Below are 22055 nucleotides of genomic sequence, written 5' to 3'. Positions count from 1 at the left end.
TTCTCTATTGACTATCTGTAGTTAGTTATCTGTGGTGTCAAAACAATTGAGTATCGTACGATGTTGAATGTTGACGACTCGCGGAGGTCGCTTATCGAGATGCGACCTGACCACGCTGCTCGCGCGTCTTCATATTAGAGCTCCTGATATCCGTGATACACGCCGATCCGTAGCTACGGGTTCTTAAGCCCGGCGGTACTAAGATCACGAATTTCACGATCACGGCAAGGTACGTACCTCGTACCTGCGTTCGCGTCCGGATTCACGTGACACGCCGTGACACGCCATGATACGTAGCCCGTACCTGCGTTCGTGTGCGGAGCTTGGCGCGGTACAGCGCCGTCTGATTTCAATGTTAAGAGGAATAGAGGAAAGGGGGCGACCGCTGCATGAAAACGTTACAAACGTAGTCCCCATTTTCTTCTCTGGGCTATGTCCCGTCGTTTGACATTAGAAGCTAAAAACAAATTTTACACAAATTTTTCATTGCTCCTAACTCAAATAAAAAATCAAAAATGTAACGAAGAGGCATAGCTGTGGTTGATATACATACTTAGATCTTTATAAATCGAGAGTGAATAAACATCATGCTCTGTCCTAGACTGCGTGCGATTGTGGTAAAAAAAATATCCGATAATTTTTTTGACTAAATATTGGAAAATGAGGACTACCACTTTCGTAGGACTTTGCAATAATAGAATAATTAGAAAGGCCCGTAGATTATTGCAATAATGTAATCATCATTGAAATAATCTACGGGCCTCCGCTACTAAAAAAGCGCTACGACTTTTTTAAATCTGTTTTTTTTACCTACTGCACATTAATTTAAAAAAATAATTATCCTCAGATTAAGGTTTCACGCAACTGAGACCTCAATCTGAACCTTTGTGACCCTAAAAACGCATCGCTCACGGATCGCTGAAATCGTCACATTATTTAAATACTTTTGTGGGGTCCACTTTACATCCCTTTGAATAGCTGGCGCTCGAGTGAATCTTATTTTCTACCCTTCCGTGTGACCACCCTAACTATGCTGTAAACATCCTTGTTATCAGAGACATGCTGCTCGACTGACACCACCAATAACTGACGGGCTGGAGTAACTCCACAAGGTGATTTTTTTACGTTAAATTGAAATTGAAATATTTATTTCGAACTTGACGTCCAAAAAGAAAACTGTAGTCGCTTTCCTGCTCGCTAAAAGAGTAAATATTATAAAAGCTTATTCTCTTCCTATCATCTAATCTTTTAAATCCAATAGGTCTCTACGACGCTTGAGTAACTACACATTTAGCATCGTCGGCTCCCCAGCTATAAGGAGACCGGACTTAAAGATTAATATAGTTTATTTTCCAATTAGGCATGCGCTTACGTCAAATAAAGCTACGCCGGATTTAGAGCCTCTAGAGGTTAGCTTCTGACCCGAGAAGATTTAAAACTCTCCTAAATTGTAGAAGGGTATCCCAATATGGGAACGGCAAGAAACTTATTCCAAAGCCTAGTTTTTCCCTCTGGGTTGATAGTGTTGATACGGGTTATAAGAATCTTATATAGTGACTGTGTCAATTCTTAGGGATACACACGGGAAGCGAATACGAGGGGGAGGATGCAGGCATCCATTTATACATTTTTTGCTGGCATAGTTGATGTGTATCGAGTTGGTGTATGGTTTAATTATCCCAATGAGCGATTGCGGTCAGCTGTCGCCTGTGATTGAAATATATGGAGGCTGTATGAACGGCTCGCCGCAATCGCGACTCATTCTTATAATCAACGAGTCACCACCGTGCGTCAATATCAAACGAATCTGTGTTATTTTTAACTTCAAGATTTCGAGGTGGCTCGGAATTCGTTGGGATATTTGTTTTTATTTATATGTATGATCATCGATGATTCTCGGAGACGGCTGGGACGATTTGGAAGGATCTTATTTTTTTTGAAAGGGTCGAACATAAAAAGAAACTTCTCACATTCATAAACATTATATTGTCACCGAAGTTACTTCATCTACTATAAAATCGCAGAATAGTTGTTTTAGAAAGCTTGGATTATAATTTATAAAACGATTTGCCGCACATCGGATGATGCGTTTCTAAGTACTCGTTTATTATTCAGATAACAGTTTATGGGTCCATATTACTATTGACAATACGAAACTGCAATTAAACAAATGTCTCATCACATGCAGCGATCATATCGCATTTTAATAACCGCTTAATATTAATAATCCGGCGATATGACGCTTTAAACCACAAGTGCTGCGACTAATCTCAACTATAAAGATATCGAGACTTTACGATAAAACGTTGGAAATTATACAAGCCTTCAAAGGAACTTACGTCTATTTTTATATAGGCAGGGTGGTAATAGTCGTGGTGGCAGTTTCTGCGACTCTTGCACGGATTACTTTTATGGCGGAGATAGAGGAATTACCGACACAAACAAGCTGACTTTGAATGTAATTGCAAGTTTAAAACAGAAATTTGAAAAATACGGGCACGAGGTCGGTTTATCAATCAGGACGTCCGTGTGTTACAAATGATACGGGATTGAGGATAAATTCGCACAGACGGCGCGGCGCTGCAATCGTTTAAAATATGTTCTTTAATATTTATTTATTATTAATTAGAGGTAATAACACTTTGTCATGATTATAAGAATATGGTAAGATAACAAAGTCAGCCTGTATAAGAAACAAGTATGGCAGGCGCTCGTGTTGCGCCGCGTGCGCGCGCGACCCGCGCGATAGTGATGACGCTGACCACGGTGACCATTGATCTGTTGCGGCGCACTAAGGGGTCAACCGTTGCTCAAACGCCTCATGAAAAAAACTGCTTTTTAGTCAGGGAGAGATTTAAAGATTTAAAAGTCGGATCTCATCTCTATCTCTCGGGTGATGTCTATAGACAAATATAAATTCCCCGGAGTCCGCGGAAGATCCTCAGAGATTGCTGTAAGTATGTGAATAAGAGTATTCTCACCGTAAAAAAACCAAATAAATTTGAGTTTTGGTATACGGGTTATTCTAGTTTTTCTCGTCATATGGTAACGGTCGCCTGGGTCACTCATAATCCCTGGTTTTTAACCCCCGGCGCGAAAAGAGAGGTGTTATATGTTTCAAGCCAATGTCTGCCTGTTTGTGTCTGTCTGTAGCATGATAGCTCGCCAACGGTTGGACCGTTTTTGATGCGGTTTTTTCGATGCAGCAGCAGTTTGAAGAATATCAGCTCTATTCCCAAATTATGTAAGGCATTTTTGTCATAAATGGATTTTTTGGCATATAGCGTAGGAAGTTTTTAATTGAATAGTTATTTGGTATTTAAAATAATATTTTTATAGCAGTTATCAGCCCTTTCCATAATGGGCCATCTACATGCTACGAAAAGTCACGCGATTATTTCTATACATAAAGGCGCCCACTGATTACCAGTTTGCCGGACGATATCGGCCTGTCAGTTATTTGCAAAAGCTGACAATTGCAAACAACTGACAGGTCGATATCAGTGGGCATTTTATTTAAGTTTCGACTGGCGTTTTCCATAAAGGATTATCGTCTTGGGTAGGCCCCCTAATTAGTAGGAAGGCACGTTGCGCTCTTGTGTTATCAAGCCCACAAACAAAGCGATTAGCAATCTTTTGATAAATTATCGCATGTCTAGGCTCGCAAAAACTAGATTAATTAATTTCAGAGTTCCTTTGAACATTTATAAACCGAGTAAATTAAATAAATGGTATCATTTTGGAGCTGTTGATGTGTTTTTTCGTTGGTGGCAAACTAGCATACGGCCCGCCTGATGGTAAGCAGTCACCGTAACGTATGGATGCCTGCAACATCAAAGATACATGCGCGTTGATAAGTTTTTGTCGATACATTAAATTTCAAAAAATTACTTAACCGGATGTTTCCCGTAATCGCAGAGATTTTGTTTCATTTGTTTTTAATTGTCGACTGTAATGGTTAAATTAAGGTTTCGTATACCAAACTGTAATTGGCTACTTTTGATGTATGCGCTCCCAACTCAACTATAATATTCATTTCGAAACGGCTTAGTCAACTATAATGAAATGGACCAATCACAGCTCGCCGCGGTCAAGTGGACGAAAGAAAACGATAGCTCAAATTAATTATTTATTTTAGGTTGTATAGTAGAAATAATTGCTTCATAAGTTATAAACGCACATGTGACATCCTTAATATAGCAACATCCATAGACTACGAAAACCGCTTACCATTGCTAGTTAGTCTCCATAGGCTACGGTGGCCTAAATCGAGAAAAAACTGTCTAAAAATTGAATTTAGCGCAGAGCAAGTACCAGGGCCTCATGAGTTACGAGAAGGTGTCGTTATCCACCCCGCCGACTCCCGTGACCCGTGGCCGTGGGTCCCGGCGGCGGCGGCCGGGGCGCGTACGAGTATGAAGGTATTGCGGCTGCTCGCGTATCTTAAATAGCTGTATACTTTTGGCTTGTTTACCTGTATGATTTTATTAGTTTAAAGTATTATTTTTATTGACTCGTAGAAAAAGTATTGTACACAATAGTGATATAATCAAGCTTTTCAATCTCGTACCTCACTTTGGCAACTCAGCAAGCTTCGTTGCCAAAACACGGTACTCGACTGAAAAGCTCTCTATTATATCACGATTGTATACAATACTATTTAAGATAATTATAATGTAATGTTTATATTCAGATATTGGCTGTTGTATTTATAAATGTTGTTATGTATTTTTCATGTCATTATATGATGTTACTATACCTAAATGTTGTATTGATTTGTAAAAGAGGCCTTGAGGCCTACTTGTAAAAGAAAAATGTCATCTAAATACGAGCAGCCGTTTTAGGCGTGGAGCATTGACTTTCGTCTTAAATTTGGACCCGGGTATGTCCTTAAACTACGTCCAAAAGAGAGGTATGGGCACTGTGAATATCATCTCGCTTTGTGCGGTAGGACACAGCACAGCGGATGTCATTCCAGATCTAGAGCAGAGCCCAACTGGGGAAGTACCTCCTTATAGAAAAGCGCAGCCAAATAACACTAGACCCTAGTGAACTTGTAACATGTAGTCATTAAGGTACCGTTTGAATTCAGACTACACAAGCATTAGTGCGGCAGCAGCATCTCGCATAAAATTCTCGATAAAATGAACTTTTTGATATTTCCTGCAGCGCTGCAGCCCTCAATAACGTCGCGCTGCAGTACTGGGGCAGTAATGCGGGTGCAGTCTTAATTGGAATGGTACCTTTTTGCGCAGCTCGAGATCACGAGAGGTCGCCAAAAATGCGTGATGAGGAAAGTGTGTGCACTGATAAGTGATAAATTAGTCGTTTATCGCCACGACGCTAATAAGTGGCAGTTTGTGTCATAACAATTGTAATCTCGGGTTATCGAGGCCTTCCTCGTAAAGATAGAGGAGGCCCCCAAGTTCAGAAAAGCAATTTAAAATATAATCTGGCAAGTTAATTTTATCAGTAAAAAAGTCGACAAAATGAAAAACAAGTAATTTTTATGGCAAACCGACTGGCTTAACAACGAATTTATCTAAAAGTTCTTGTGCTCTAAAAATCGGTCATTGTTGTTCTAATAAGTGTGCAGAAAGTGATACGTTTCTGTTCTAGAGTACGTTTTTTAAGATAAGCAATTCAAATTTGGTTTTAAATAGATTTGTTGGCCAATTTCCATTCTAATACTTTACTCCCCATTCCATAAATAACGACACTTTTACCTTAATTAAAATTGAAAGAAGATGTAAGTTATTAAAAAGTACTATGTAAGTTTATACTCTGTCATATTTTTGAATACACATGTATTTTACTTTCTGCGTATTCGAAATGAAAAGTAGAGTATGTCATCCCTTGGTTAACAAGCTACTATTGTATGGAGAGCCGAGTTCGCTGCGAACTCTTAAGGGCCTTGTTATGGCGCGGTTGCACGAAGCGTGTGAGCGGTTTAACGAAAAACAGTATGAGCGCCCGCCCCGTGCACCCGCGCCCAGTAGCGGACGGCCTAAATCATAATGCCTGCCGGTCAATGAACGCATATGTTAGGTTATGCATGTGTTCGTTCAGACTTGATTGAAGGCGAAATTGGAGTGGCCCGGACCTCATTACGTCTGTGTTCGCTTGTTAGCAGTTGGAGGCTTTCGCTGATGCTATCGCACGCACACATACAAATTTACATGCGTGTATTTACGCATACACAGCTGTTTGTGACGTTCACCTTGAACCGTGAACGTCATTGAAGGTTAAAAATATAACGAATAAATTGATAGTTTTAGTCAAAACTTTTAGTAGGCTCTTCATGAGCACAACCAAAAATCTATGGAGTCCCTTTGGCACAAGTAATGAATGCGATGCCATGATCCCTTTTCATTTTCTAAGAAAATACTTTATTTACCTTTTTGTGGGTACTCGGCCAACGAAATATATAATATACAAATACAAAGAAAACACCCATGACTCAGGAACAAATATCTGTGCTCATCACACAAATAAATGCTTCTTACCGGAATTCGAACCCAGGACCATCGGCTTTATAGGCAGGGTCACTACCCACTAGGCCAGACCGGTCGTCAAAAGTATTTTAATTTTTTTACAGTACATATGGTGCTACTTTATAGCACTAGTGCGAAAATTAGCATATTATGTTACTGTGTCGAACATTTAAAGGGCCATATGTACTGTAAAAGATTGTACGATATATGTGCGAATAGGTAATTCACAACTCGTGTCGATTTAAAACACTTCCTTCGGTCGTGTTTTGATTTATCGCCACTCGTTTTTAATTTCCTATTTTTCCTATTATTAAAAAGTTTATCGCGAGCTCTACAGCTAACATAACCTCTAGTTTTATCGACTATTGAGTTGTAAAGTTCTGCTTAAGTTATCGATACAGCCCGCAGTTGGCAATAGCCTTTAATTGTAATTAGTTTGTAAGACCAACTCGATTATCTGTGATCGATGTCCCCAGACACATCCATCACCGCCTCGTGGAAGATAACATTTATCTTTTAATCGACTAAACTTATCGTAATCGATAAAAAAGTGGGTTGTTTAGTTCCCACCCTTATTGCGCGTTTAGTCGTCTCGTATGATGGAGTGCCGAGTTGTGAGATGTTATGAAATAAAGATTCGTTTATTTCGTGTGATGTGAGAAAGGTAAGTTTTAAACGTTTGCAGCGAAGCTTTTAACTTAAAAATGACATGTAGTTAGATCGGTATTTATTGCGCAAGTGGGTTTTTCTATACATAAAAAAAATAAAATTTTGGGATGAAATTAAGGGATTATATACAAGGTGGCCAAAAAATATATGCATTCCCGTTGCCAGGGAGGTTTTGGGATTATGATTCTGAGCAACTTTTACTATGGGACCAACCCCAAATACGCGAAAAAATTTTTTATCCTCCCATAGAGAATAGACCAGCTAAAATGTATGAAACAGCCACAAATTTTTTTCGCGGTTTCGGGGTTGGTTCCATAGTAAAAGTTGCTCAATATAAGCCCAATACCTCCATGGCAACGGGAATGCACATATTTTTTGGCCCCCGTGTATAACTACCACTTATATATAAAATGTAATTTGAGAAAAATATTCGCAGTCGGGGATGTTTGAAAGCTTTTATAATTGTGTCGTGGACAGGTTCGCGTAGCTTACAGTGTACCTACTTAACTGACGCTCGCCACGCGACGCGCGGCCCGCTGGGCGCGCAGAGAGAGAATCGATCATGGTGTGCTTATCCTGGCGTTGCTGGCGTGCACAGCTCCGGATATTGATCCACCAAAAGTAGCGATACATGAATTAAACCTTCAATTAATGTTAACTTATGATTGTTTACAGATAGAGACATGCCTGGCAGAGCTGAACCTGTGCGGCGCCACCCTGCGTCGCGTGGCCAACGTGTTCGAACGGGAGCTCATGAGGGGACTAAAACAGCAGCCGTCGTCGTTACAGATGGAAAACACATACGTGCCCGAGCTGCCGGATGGCACAGGTACGTGAGTGTGTGTGGCGGCGCTCTGCTTCGCGAGGCCAACGTGTTAGAACGAGAGCTGAAAAGGAGGCTGCGGCAACAGCGCCGTCGTCGTTACAGATAGAAAACACATACGTGCCCGAGCTGCCGGACGGCACAGGTACGTGAGTGTGTGTGTGTGGCGGCGCTCTGCGTCGTGTGGCTAACGTGTTCGAACGGGAGCTGACAAGGGGGCTGCGGTAGCAGCCCTCGTCGTTACAGTTGGAAAACACATACGTGCCCGAGCTGCCGGACAGCACAGGTACGTGAGTGTGTGTGTGTGGCGGCGCTCTGCGTCGCGTAGCCAACGTGTTCGAACGGGAGCTCACGAGGGGGCTGAGGTAGCAGCCGTCCTCGTTACAGTTGGAAAACACATACGTGCCCGAGCTGCCGGATGGCACAGGTACGTGAGTGTGTGTGTGTGTGTATGTGAGACAGCAGCCGTCTTCGTTGCAGATGGGGAACTAATATGTTCCCGAGCTGCCGGATGGAACAGGAACCGAATTTCTGGCTAATTAAGTATTTGTTTATTTATTTTAAACTTTATTGCACATAAAAAGGTACAAATGGCGGACTTAATGCTTAATGGCATTCCCTCTCTACCAGTCAACCATAGGGCCAAACAGAGAAATATCAAGGTGGGTGCAGTGAGAACCGTTTTGAAGCAAACAAAGTATTTTTGTGACTAGGTATGACCTCTCGCGTCTTTAATTTCTTAAATCTAATATTTAAAATAAAATAATGTGCTAAACTTATGGAAAATCTTGCGTATGAAATTTTAGAATTTGGCGACTTGTGTAGTGAAATGGTTTGCCAGACTATAATTTGTTCAATAATCATGACGTCGCCACCAAAGAAGCAACTAAAGAAGTAGCGGCAAAAAGTAGAAGTTTGAGATCACTAATCAGGAAAAACAAGTTTGCAAATGATTTAATAAAAGAACATTATAATCATAATCATAATATTTATTAATTGGAAATATTGGAATCATGTATCTACAACATAGTTGATAGTATGTACACAGTAACATATGACAGTGCCAAGAATCATGCGATTTGAGAGACAAAATGTAGAAAGCGAACCCGATATTCAAATTTTCTATCAAGTGCAGTTAATGTTATTCTGCAATACTTTATGTAAGAAAAATATCATTAACTATGTATATTAGCTATCATCGCTATCCGTACTTTTTCCTCCGAACTAAACTTTTCATCATTTGTTTGCGACTTTTTTGGCGTTATTTAACTTATTGTATTTACGCGGACTACAGACAGCGAAATTATGAGGATTCCTTCTCCTGTCCGAACTTAAAAAAGAAACCTTAAATACGTAATGCAAGTACCCTACTTTACGTAACAATATTGGACATGATGGTCATATGTTTAAAGTACAGTGACACCTCTTTACTCTCAGCCCTCACACTAGGTACTCCATCACGCACACTACACCAGTGTTGCCCTTGAGCGATCCTAGATGTCGCTTTTTATGAGGGACCCATCTCGCGGGTGCTGGGGGCGAGTCACGGTCTGCCAAAAACAAAATTGCATTCCGTTTTATTAGGCAGGCGTTCGGCTGTTTATTCCATAGCCCAATCCATCGGTTTCAACCAATAATCGAATTAATTTTAGATTCCGTCGGCTCTCAATAGTCTTCAAAACCTATCGGGGCCTCCTCTGCGTGCGTCCCATGACACGGGGAAGGTGTACTCATTACATATCATTAAAGTGTCAAAAGGGCCTTTACGTTTTGGCTTCGGCTCCGCGCCGCTCCCAAATGTCCAGAACAAGGTCGTTCAGTGATGGGTAAAAATTTAAAAGTCTTTTGGAAAAATCCGTCTTTAACAACATTCGATGTCATGTTTTGCAGAGGAAGGCGTGTTCCTCGCGCTGGACCTGGGCGGCACCAACTTCAGAGTGCTGCTGGTGGAGCTGCGAGATGGGCAGATGGTGCGGGAGGACGTCAAGCAGTACCACATCAGGTAAGCAACTCACACAGCAGCATTTAGTGGTAAATAAATACGTATGAGTCTTAGAAGTTCTACGAAAAAGGACCGGTAAATGAAATGAAGGTTGTCATAATTTCCGAGATCCGAGAAAACCAGACCAAATGTAGTTTTCTCAGCATTTTCAGAAGTATAAGTACATTTGACGACCGGTTTGGCCTAGTGGGTAGTGACCCTGCCTACGAAGCTGATGGTCCCGGGTTCAAATCCCGGTAAGGGCATTTATTCGTGTGATGAGATGGATATTTGTTCCCGAGTCATGGGTATTTTCTATGTATTTAAGTATTTATAAATATTTAAATATTATATATATCGTTGTCTAAGTACCCTCAACACAAGCCTTATTGAGCTTACTGTGGGACTTAGTCAATTTGTGTAATAATGTCCTATAATATTTATTATTTATTTATTATTATTATATGAAGAATGGCATTTCGTAAGCGATATTCTCGTAGAATGCCCTATTACCACTTATCTTCGCGTAATGCTTTCGACAATAATTCACCTTTAGTACGATAATCTACTAAGTACATGAATTTTCGAAACGATAAAGAAATGAAATTCCTTGACGATAACGTTACAATAATATGATGCTTGCAAATACACATCGTAAACAAGCTCACGCTGCTGGAATGTCTGAGCTTTAATTGGGCTAATGAATCCGCTTCTGGAGGTTAAATGAGAGAAGTTTGATTTGGTATGTAGGGGCATTCCACGAGAATGTCGTTTACGTAACGCTACCTCAATCAAATCCGTAAAGCTCAAAAATATACTGCCAATTTGCTAGCCAAGTCATAAAATATTACCAGACCCAATATCGCTTTCTCAGCAGTTTCGGAGAAATTGGGGAGAAACAAATTCATCATAATTTCTAGTACCTATTGAATCAAAAAGAGTCATTATCCTCCAAGCGAGGACTTCTTAAGTAATTAAATTACTTAAAATAGTAGGGCTTCTGGAGTATTCTTGTTCGTATAAATTGAATAGCATTTCTTACGAGGGGTGATCCATTTATTCGTGAGTTTACGGAAAAAATGCGTGGACATGGAGAAAACTAAAACACAGTCTAAAAACAATACAGTCATTCGACGAAGCCGTCTAACTAGACAGGGAAATCGTGCGGAGTGCGAGGGACGAGGGGCGGGTCGCGCGGACCCGAGCTGCATACATTGCCGTTGTTAGTAGCTCGGTACTACTCACAGGGCTAGCTAATCATACAGGTTTTGTACCTTTTAGGGTTCCGTAGCCAAATGGCAAAAAACGGAACCCTTATAGATTCGTCATGTTCGTCTGTCTGTCCGATTCTGTCACAGCCACTTTTTTCCGAAACTATAAGAGCTGTACTGTTCAAACTTAGTAAGTGGATGTATTCTATGAACCGCATTAAGAATTTCACACAAAAATAGAAAAAAAAAACAATACATTTTGGGGGTTCCCCATACTTAGAACTGAAACTCAAAAAATCTTTTTTCATCAAACCCATACGTGTGGGGTATCTATGGATAGGTCTTCAAAAATGATATTGAGGTTTCTAATATCATTTTTTTTCTAAAATGAATAGTTTGCGCGAGAGAACCTTCCAAAGTGAAAAAAAGTGTGTCCCCCCCCCCCCCCTGTAAAGTCTAAAATAACAGAATGAAAAATCTAAAAAAAATATATGAGATACATTACAATGCAAACTTCCACCGAAAATTGGTTTGAACGAGATCTAGTGAGTAGTTTTTTTTAATACGTCATAAAATAAAATAATTTTTTTTTTTCGTCAAACCCATACGTGTGGGGTATCTATGGATAGTGTCTTCAAAAATGATATTTAGGTTTCTAATATAATTTTTTTCTAAACTGAATAGTTTGCGCGAGAGACACTACCAAAGTGGTAAAATGTGTGTCCAAAGTGGTAAAATGTTGAACGAGATCTAGTAAGTAGTTTTTTTTAATACGTTATAAATGGTACGGAACCCTTCATTGGCGAGTCCGACTCGCACTTGGCCGATTTTTTATTTGGGACAACCGAACATTAAATTTAGTATCTCAAATAAGTATAATATCATTTAAAATGTAAGTGATACTTCCAGATAAATATGATGATTTAATGCTGTCATCGAACTGTTCTTACAATTTTGTGGGACAATGTAATATGTCAAGGTTAAGGCGTCCGCCAGCTGGAGTCATTGTAGGTAAAGTCAATCGCACGCGTCCGCGCCAGTTATCAACGCTCATACTATTTTCCGTTAACCCGTTCACCTGTTCCATGCACCCGTGCCAGGCTAGCGGACGCCCTTAGACTTAGTTCTAGTCTCCAAACAACCATGTTTTACGTGTTTCAGCGACGAACTCCGACTGGGTCCAGGCGAGGACTTGTTCAACTTCCTCGCTGACTGCGTGCAGGACTTTGTGCGCTCCGAGGGCATGGAGGACCAGGAGATGTCACTAGGTTTGTATCCCCTACTCTTCGTTACTTAATTCTGTGCCCACCGTCCACGTATCAGCTCCGAAAATTTTGAGCCAGAGGAAGATGGAAAGGGGGGGGGGGGGGGGGGTATAGCCTAATCGTACCTTAAGATATAAATGTATTTTCAATATCAGCTACCTTGCTCTATTCGACCCATCGAATATATTTATATAGGACTTATCTGAATCTGAATATATGATCCGATCTAAAATGTTGCCAGAAGACCATGGCTTAAAATCGTATGGCCTAGAGGCCAGTGGTCACCTATTATATGTGCCTATACTCACGTCCCTCAGACAAAATGATGTGACCGACAAGAATGAAAACCTAATAACCTATCGTAAAATGTGCATGCCTACTTTGCTCCCACTGGGTAATTGTGCTCCAACAGATTTATATACGAAAACTTTATCCCAACCTCATTTATGTGTTACAACATGATAATAGTGATAGTCTACTTTAAATCGACTTATTAGTTTTAACATTTAAATTAAATTTCGAATTTTGGAGCAAAGTAGGCACATTTCATGATAGGTAACTAATTTGCCTATAAAACGAATGAAATAATATGCTTCTTTGTAATTCCAGGTTTCACATTCTCATTCCCGATGAAGCAACATTCCATCTCTTCCGGCGAGCTGATCACCTGGACCAAGAGCTTCAAGTGCGGCGGCATGGGCGGCGTGGACGTGGCGGCGCTGCTGCAGCGCTGCCTGCACGCGCGGCGGCTCAAGGTCACCGTGCGCGTGCTGCTCAACGACACCACCGGCACGCTGGTGGCCGGCGCGCAGCAGGACCGCCGCGTGGAGGTCAGTAGCGGGACACTACGTTCGCCTCACGTTGATGGTTGGTTACCAACTAAGACCCACCTACGATGATCCAACTCATAAGGAGAAATGTACCTATGGTTATTTCATTTCACTCCGGAAGCATAAGCGCTGTCTGAGGAATTGAGACAAAAAATAAGATGTTCTGGGCCTAGCTAAGGGACAATGAAACTTAAATAATGCATGGAAATAAAGACGTGACTTTTAGTCGTATAAATAAATATACGTCATGACGATATTACCTAGTTACCTACTTATTCATATTATTTATTGCTATTTATGTTCAAAAAATACAGGTGTTACAATATAGTATTTTATGCAACAGTTGTATAAGAAGGGTCAAAAAAGGCGAGTGGCGTGAGTTACAATGTGAGCCGGAGCCGAAGGCGTAGGCGAACATTGTAAAGGAATACGCCACGAGAATTTTTTGACCTACTTATACAACGTTGCATACAATATTTTTCCTACGAGTCAACAAAAATAAATGAAATAAATCTTAATTTAGGTAAACAAATTACAGCAAAAGTATATAGCCAAGACGCGCGAGCATACCTTGTTACGCGCCCGGCCCGCCCCGGGCCGCGGCCGGCCGGTCGGCGACACCTCCTCGTAACTCATGAGGCCCTGGTACTTGCTACTTGCTAAATTAATTTTTTGGACAGTTTTTTCTCAATTTTGGCCACCGTAGCCTACGGAGACTAACAAGCAACGCTAAGCGGTCTTCGTAGTCTATGGGTGTTGCTATATTACGGGTGTCACATGCGTGTTTCTGACTTATGAAGTAATTATTTTTACTATGCAACCAAATGAATATTTTGTAAGTTGGCAGCAATGCCAGCAATGCACTTAGTTTAAAACTGTATTCGTTTTGGTTTTGTTAGGTTGGTAGCCATTAATCGCAGTAACATTATAGCTTATAAAAGCACAAGAGCTTTTATGAGGAATAGACAATATAGACTTTTCTTGAAATCTTTTATGTATGTTCTTATATTCGTGTTAATGAATGCATAAATGACAGATAACAGTAGAGGAGTAGGAAAAATACTTTAGTAGGTGGACATGAGATTTGTTTGTGTTTGTCGCCAGATCGGCGTGATAATGGGCACGGGCTCCAACGGCTGTTACATGGAGTCGGCGGCGGCGGTGACGCACTGGGAGGCGGCGCGGCGCGGGCGCGGCTCCGCCGTCTGCGTGGACATCGAGTGGGGCGCGTTCGGGGACAACGGCTGTCTGGACTTCTTGAAGACGGACTTGGATAGAGAGGTGGACGCGCGCTCGCTGCTAGCCGGCTCTTTCACGTGAGTACACTTAGATGGGTGTTATATGGTGTCGATGTCGGCGTTGACGCACTGACACGGCACGGGCGCGTCTTCGTCGGTTGCGTTGATATCGAATAGCGCGCGTTTGGTCATGGAGTCTGCATGTAGTTTTACTTGTGGAATTTTACAATGATTAAGCATTTACTTAAATTACTTCGTAAGAGGTGGCACGAAAATGCAGACAATTGTAGAGAAGACCCTGGGCTAGTATTTACTTGTAAAGTTAATAGCATTTATAAGTGTCTGTCAAATCTAACCAGCCGTTGATAATCCATAATAATTGTCCATAGTTTGTCCCGTCTCAGGTTCCTACGTCATTTTGACATTAGTGTATGTTTGTTAGAACGACATAAACTGAATCGGCATAGTGATTTGTAATAATTACATTGTTTTTGTACAGATTCGAGAAGTACATTGGCGGCAAATACCTCGGCGACTTGCTGCGGGCGGCCCTGGCCCGCCTGGCCGGCGCGGGGCTGCTGCCCGCCGCGCCGCCGCCCGGCACCATCTCCTCGGAACACGTCAGCTTCTTTGAGGAGTGAGTTGGAATATTGAAAATATTATTTATTCAAGTAGGCCTAGCAATAAGCAGAATACTCAATTCGTCGCTCCTCCTGATTTAAAATGCATACCTGTACAGATAAATTACAACTTTCAAATAAAGATTAACCCCCCTATTCATAAACGTCTACTAAAGTTGACAAGCCGCTAATAATCATTTGTCCCTTTCCATCATACCGATACGTCGGAAAAGGATAAACGATTATTAGCGGCTTGTCAACTTTAGTAGACGTTTATGAATAAGGGGGTAAAACCACAAGCATGTAAACCGACGTTTTTGTGCAGGGACAATGAGAACGGGTCAACGACGCGAACGCTGGCGGCGCTGCGCGCGGCGTGCCCCGACACGGCGGCGGCGTGGCGGGACGCCGACGCGCTCGTCGCGCAGCACGCCGCCAGGATGTGCTCCAACCGCGCCGCGCAGCTCGTCTCCGTCTGTGAGTACTGTCTTGACTAGCATATTCAAAGGCAGCGCGAGCTTTGGTACGGCAGCGAGGTGGTCGATACGAGTGGCTAGAATGTGGTCCAACCGTGCCGCGCAAATTGTGTGCAGTGTGTACTACGCCTTAACCTCACGAGTGTATAGCGTTATACTATAAGCTATTGCACATGTTATTTAATACATTATACATAGATCTATACACCGACCAAGTCGTTTCACTAACAAACTAACACTACATGGATCTTGGCAGGGTCGTCATGTAGTGTTGGTTGGAGTAAAGGTCTATAATAACATGTGCAAGAGTTATAGCGCTATACAATACATGCGTGAGAGTAAGTAGCACACACTACATGTGTCGTTCTTTCACGTAGAGTGCTCGTCGCGTCGCACACAGTCTCGCGTTCTCAGCTCAAAGTTCTTAAAATTTGCAACACAATAAGAAGTGCACTGTCGGTAAATTAGAGATTTACGGCAAGAATTATTCTTGTTTAAATAATCAATATTGTTAACTAGTGAAGTTAACAGCGCCATCTATCTGACCTTTTTTTTTATTTTACCGAACCCTTGATGGCTTATCGATAATCGATATTATACGCATCCAATAAGGGTACGTAACTACGTAATTCCATAGGCAGTCCATGGGTGGCGCTGTAATCAAACCAATATATTCCATAATATACACGCACTTTGTCTCCGACTCCCTCAGAATCCTCCACTATCCGCCCACGTGCCAACAAATATATTTAGTCAAATTAATTATAATTTCCAGGCGTCGCTGTGTTAGTGCAGCGCATGGCGCGGCCCCACGTGGTGGTGGCCGTGGACGGCTCCGTGTTCAAAAGACATCCGAGGATCCGAGGCCTCATGGAGAAGTACATCGCCTTGTTACAACCTTACGAGGTAATGTTACATTCTGGCCTACTTATATCTCAAAAATTCTTGACATCCTTGTGACCTGGCAAGTAGTTTTGACCGATTCTAGAATTCCTGTGATCGATGAAATTGGTCAGTTATATGTAGTACATTTTCAAGACTGTACACATCAGATTTGAAAGTTTAGCTTATTCGGTTCGAATCGAGAATCTTAATATACTTAAGTCACACACTAGCCAGTATCCGCGATTGCGTTTGCAAAGATGTTAAACTGACCGATGATTCCAAATTTCCAGTTCTCTCTGATGGGCGCCGAGGACGGCAGCGGCAAGGGCTCCGCGCTCACCGCCGCCATCGCCGCGCGCATCGCCGCGCAGGACAACTAGGCTTATAATACAAACCAAACTGACGACCGGGTCGTAAACCTTCTCTTTCACGCTTACGTGGCCATGGCACGAGTGATATAGATAGTGATATGACCTCGGTTTTGTTTTTGTTCGGAGCGGCGTGCGCAGCTATCCCTATATGCCAGCGCCGGCCGCCATCTTGGACAGAAGCCAAGAGCGCCATGCGAGACTGAAACTTAGGCCTCGGTCTTCGGTTGACGTACGTTGCGTATATATATGCTAGGTACATACCTACCTATGGGAAGATAGCTACTTTATTTCAGTTTTAAATCGTGACGCTGTGAGTACTGTAGTTATGCAGCGTACACTGTCAACCGGCGACAAGGGTTGTAGCCCCCGGAATGCACGACATAGATTTTTTATAATTATTTAGATGAATTGGACAATATATATTAGAATAGGCACTTTACACCTAAATAGCGAGCAGCATCCAACAGTGGCATTGTATTTCCATAGATTCTAATGAATCTCTCAAATCATTATTGGAAGGAGGTAGGAGAGTGACCTTCTTTGTCCCTAACTTAAAAGTAAGATACGCTAAAAGTTCCAAGGGCCTGGTTATGGCTCATTCTAACAAAATTTTCTGTAGACAAGTACTTGATTTCTTCTACATTTTTTTGCGACTGACTTACCTTACTATTATATTTATCTAAAAATTATGTTGCTGTAATGTAAGGGCGTTCTTAAGCGTAAACTTACGGAACCAATGACCGTGAAATGAAAAATCGCCGTGGTAGACAGATGATAGAAAGATAGAATTATCTTTATTAGCACACCTCAGTAAATTATACCACTTAAAAAACAAATGATTAATGATGAAAGCAGACAACAGGCGGTATTATCGCTAAAGAGCGATCTTTTCCATAAAACCTATGTCTTTGCAGAAAAATCTAGAAAATAAATGTACTATTCTGCCCTACTACTCATAGTTACCGTAATAAATTTAATAAGTGACATTGGAAAATCAATATTTATCAATAATAGAATTTATTGCGCTATACAGAAAACAATTGAATGAGTTTCAAACGTTGCTTACGGTTGTTATGGTGGAGCATTCATGTAGCAATGTAGGGTTCAAGCATTTCATACTCGTATCTATCAATAACTTGTGATTGTTCTCCGGAAAACTTTAGTTTTAGTAACAAGATGATTGTGATATTGTGTGATCGCTCGCGGGTCGAGTGTGTGTGTGTGACAAGTTTCATATGTTTCCATAGGGTACAGGTCCACGGTGGAACTTGACTTTTAGGTATAGTGTGAGAGTGTGACTCGTACAGCGTGTATTTTTGATACTACCACATATTCTAAAGGTTGTTATTATACACCCAAATTCATAAAAATTATACCATATTTATTTTTCCATATAAAATAATTCAGCGCGCAATGTTTCATTACTTTGTTTTTATTCGAAACGTCACACTTACAGATATGCGACGTTACAACTGGCACAAGTAATGACTAGTATATGTACACAATACATTGCCTCTCGAAAAATATTTCAAAAATGTATTGCACTCTCTTAGTTAAGGCTAAATTAAAAATATATTTCATAATAATTTCATAGCACTGAAACCTCTCGTTATAATGTGCGGTTGTATTAAATATACACGCTGAATATTTTGCATAGTTGTTACAGCGTTGTGCCATACTCATTAGGATTACTTTAGGTAACACATACATTCTAATAGCTCAATTGCTGAAAGCGGCCCACGGAAATATCTACATAACGTAAAATGTGCCAACTTTGCTCCAACTGGGTAATTGTGCTCCGACAGTTTTTATATATGAAAACTATATCACAACCTCTTTTAAGTGATAAAAATATGATAGTAGTGATTGTCTACTTTGAAACGGCATATATATCAACATACACCGCACTCGAGGAGGCATTTTGCGGGCACGTCAGTCAGTAACGTTTGCAAATAAATTAATAAATATTCGAGTTGTCAGATTTGTCACAACAACATATATTTGTAACCTGGTAGGTATTTAATCATAATACCGCATTGTTTTAATTTGTTGTATTATACCAACATACCTACCACAACATAATAGTTTTAATATATAAATTATTTTCGAATTTTGGAGCAAAGTAGGCACCTTACGATTCTCAATTGCTAACAGTGATCAGCAGAAGTATATACATAAATCTACATAAATACAGCACTCGAGCACGAGCTTCGAGGAATCATTTGGCGGCCCTATTTCCCCCCGGGCTCGTTGTTATTTTGTGTAAATATAACTGTTGGTGCCTGTAAAAGAGTAGGTATAGTCAACATCAAATTAAAAAAAACCACAACTTAGGCCTGTTTCTCAATGTCCAAGTAAAGTATTGGAAAGCTAATTAAGAAATAAATTAACTGCCAGATAAAACTTCATTCAAAACTTAGCACTTTATCTACCAGTTAAGCTTATTTGAAGATTGTGAAACGCCGACGATGAATTTATTCGTCAGATAAGTGGCAAGTAGCTTATTCAGGACTTTATTTGGACAATGTGAAACAGGCCCTTGGTATTTCAACTTTACTACAGAATACTAAAGTTAAATCTTTGCTGCCGACTATACTATGTAAGCTCTTTATGTTTATGTTTTAGCTTGGTGCTTTAGATCATCCATCCTCAGTACAAGTTGTAATTTTATACGTAAAAATTTGATTACGATGTCTGCACCAGGCCTGTAATATAGACAAGAATAATAAGACGCACAAAGTCTACAGAATACCCAAATGTTAGTGCATGTGCTTCTTTGATTGGCGTTATCTATAATGGCTCCTCTACATGATGGGCCATCATACTGGCCCGCTAAGATGGGCCTGCGTGTAGAGAGGGTGTCGGTTTTTCGTCCGCACATCAAAGATAGTGTACACTTGGGCTCACTTGGCCCATTCCATAGTGCGTGCTCTCAACCATCGCATGTCCATCTCGCTGGCTCAGCGCCGAACCACTTTACGCGTCTTTTATTATTCCTTTGTCTATTGCAGGGTACGCAAGCCTGGCTTGCTCATAGTTTGTTGTTTTGGGATAACCAGGGAAGGGCTTAAATATATTGTTATATAATTTAATAAGTTTAATATGCAAGTGAGCGACATCTCCCTTGATATAAAGTTGTTATTGTATTTAGTTTGTAAGTTAAACCTCAGTAATGTAATATAATATTACATACTTATTTTACAGAGAATATTTTGTTAGATATTTGTTTTATAACATATTTAGAATAGTGCAGCTACGCGATATGCGTATTTGACGACTATTGTTGTTTTATTTTAAATGAATATACAATTTTATACAATTGTTTCCTGTTTATTGCTTCTCTGCCTATAATTTCAGTTTAAGGGAACTCCTTAAATCTGATGGTAATTTAAATATATATAATAATTTATTTAGAAAACAAACAGCCTTTTACAAATATATTTAAAGTAAATGAACTAAAAATAGGCCTAAAGTTTCCTACATTACTAAGAAAACTATTACATAGAAATGTAAATTACGCAATTATAAATTACCGGTTTAGTTGTGTACTACATGCAAGTAACGTAAGAAAGCATACAAAACTATAAAAAATATGACTGGAACCAAATTGATCAATTTCTAGAAAACAAAATTTGCCGAACTTTGTTCTTGAACACGGACTTTGCTTTAACTTTTAGGGTCGGTAACCTGTCATGTCTCTCTAGAACTTTTTTTACCTATTCCCTTAATTCAACTATCTATGCTGAATTAAAAATTGCTACAAATGTCTGTGTATTTGACCGTCATTTTTGATTTTAAATTGCTTATTTCACTCGCATTAGTAGTAATAGTAGTAGCAGTAGTACCTTAACACGGTAGACCGTAGAGAGGGCGACTCCGATAGCTATGCGGTGTGCTAGTCTATGCTATTGTCAAAAAAAATTGAAAAAAAAGAGAGGTTGGTGCGATGCCGGATTTAGGATAGGAGTACGTTCAATTCTTAAAGTTTTCAAGGACGTATCGGTCCGGAAATATCGCAGGTGACAGTTCATTCTTCAGTTTAGTTCAGCGAGGAAGGAAGTTTGTGGAGAGATATAAGCTAGTTATAGTAATCATCTGTATATATCCATTATGTATATTGTTATTGTCAATAAATATTTTTCTAGTTTGTGGAGAAACATACAGTTGAGGACTGCTAGTTTGGTGGAAATGGAAGTGTTATCGCGTAGGGCGATGGCGAAAAAAAGCGGCAGGGATTAATCCGAGCAAGTTCTCGAAGAACTCCCCGTTATACATGCGATAGAAAATGCAGAGGAGGATCTGAAATACGCTGGCAGCTGACAATTCGAGTCTATCTCGTTGGATGCGATTCAGAGGGAGAAGCTGTTACTTGGGTGCCCCTGCACACAGATAAGAACAGTATTCCTTGTGTGGGCGAACCTGCGCGTTATAAAGCTGTAGGTATACGTTTACACATTCAACAATATCATCGTGACTCAACACGTTGAGAACTAATCTAGCGAGCTCCTTATCAGCTCCGTCCTGTTATCAGTTCCGTTGGGACGTATAAAAACAACACACGGTAATTATAAAATAACATGATGTATTTATTGTCTTAGTTATCAAAATAATTTATAATAACTGGTATAAATGGCTATCCCCTTCGCAAACATTCGGGTACTTACAGCGGGTGTCGAGAGATGGCAGGCCTAAGAAGTGATAATGGTTTAGGTACAGTAAACGCATATATAAACTTAATAATGTATATACATTACATAACACATTATATACATTCATGTATCCACGATGACCCGCAGATTTGTCAAATCTTTAATAACGTGAAAATGCGAGTCAAGGCGCGCGTCTTCGTGAATGACACGATCTATACTCGAGGGAAATGATATTGTGCCTTTCCTGACATTCCATACATTGTTACTTTTCTATCAACTGGCGTTTTTAAAAGATTGTCATTTGAGTAGGCGCCCAGAAAGTCAACTCCCGCGTTTGTTAAGGGATCTCTTGAGGCGGATGGGAGCTCGAAGGGGTCCAAGGAGGTTTGGTGGTCGGAGGGGGTCTCAGGAGACCTCCACCTTCTCGCGGACCTTGCGTAGGATGCTCTGCAGCTCTGACGCTGATGTCGTCTTGTACTGATGTAACAGAAAATAACCAAAATTTTAAAATAAGTAAAGTATAGATCAGAAATGGCTCCAAAA

General features: G+C 40.6%; 2 protein-coding genes across 4 annotated transcripts in view; one reads left to right on the top strand and one right to left on the bottom strand.

The window, feature by feature from the left end:
* Positions 1–17699, top strand: part of LOC133530623 (hexokinase-2-like) — a 42239-nt gene extending 24540 nt beyond the window's left edge. The window contains exons 3-11 of the mRNA XM_061868626.1: positions 7839–7992; positions 9877–9988; positions 12340–12446; positions 13053–13273; positions 14378–14589; positions 15011–15148; positions 15457–15608; positions 16383–16513; positions 16783–17699. Coding sequence (XP_061724610.1) covers positions 7839–7992; positions 9877–9988; positions 12340–12446; positions 13053–13273; positions 14378–14589; positions 15011–15148; positions 15457–15608; positions 16383–16513; positions 16783–16872 — 1317 coding nt within the window. The 3' untranslated portion in view covers positions 16873–17699. The remainder of the gene's footprint in view (positions 1–7838; positions 7993–9876; positions 9989–12339; positions 12447–13052; positions 13274–14377; positions 14590–15010; positions 15149–15456; positions 15609–16382; positions 16514–16782) is intronic.
* Positions 17700–21424: 3725 nt separating this feature from the next.
* The window catches only part of LOC133530609 (epidermal growth factor receptor kinase substrate 8-like), a 54068-nt gene continuing 53437 nt past the window's right edge, over positions 21425–22055 (bottom strand). For all 3 annotated transcript variants that reach the window (XM_061868596.1, XM_061868595.1, XM_061868597.1), the window contains one exon: positions 21425–21989. Coding sequence is in view for 2 of the 3 variants with exons in the window: in XM_061868595.1 (XP_061724579.1) it covers positions 21918–21989 (72 nt within the window). In the remaining variant the exon portion in view is untranslated. The remainder of the gene's footprint in view (positions 21990–22055) is intronic.

Source organism: Cydia pomonella, chromosome 23 (genome assembly GCF_033807575.1).
Source record: "Cydia pomonella isolate Wapato2018A chromosome 23, ilCydPomo1, whole genome shotgun sequence".
In the NCBI taxonomy this organism is placed as follows: domain Eukaryota; kingdom Metazoa; phylum Arthropoda; class Insecta; order Lepidoptera; family Tortricidae; genus Cydia; species Cydia pomonella.
The sequence above is the reverse complement of the archived record's forward strand: the minus strand, read 5'-3'. Positions and strand labels throughout refer to the sequence as shown.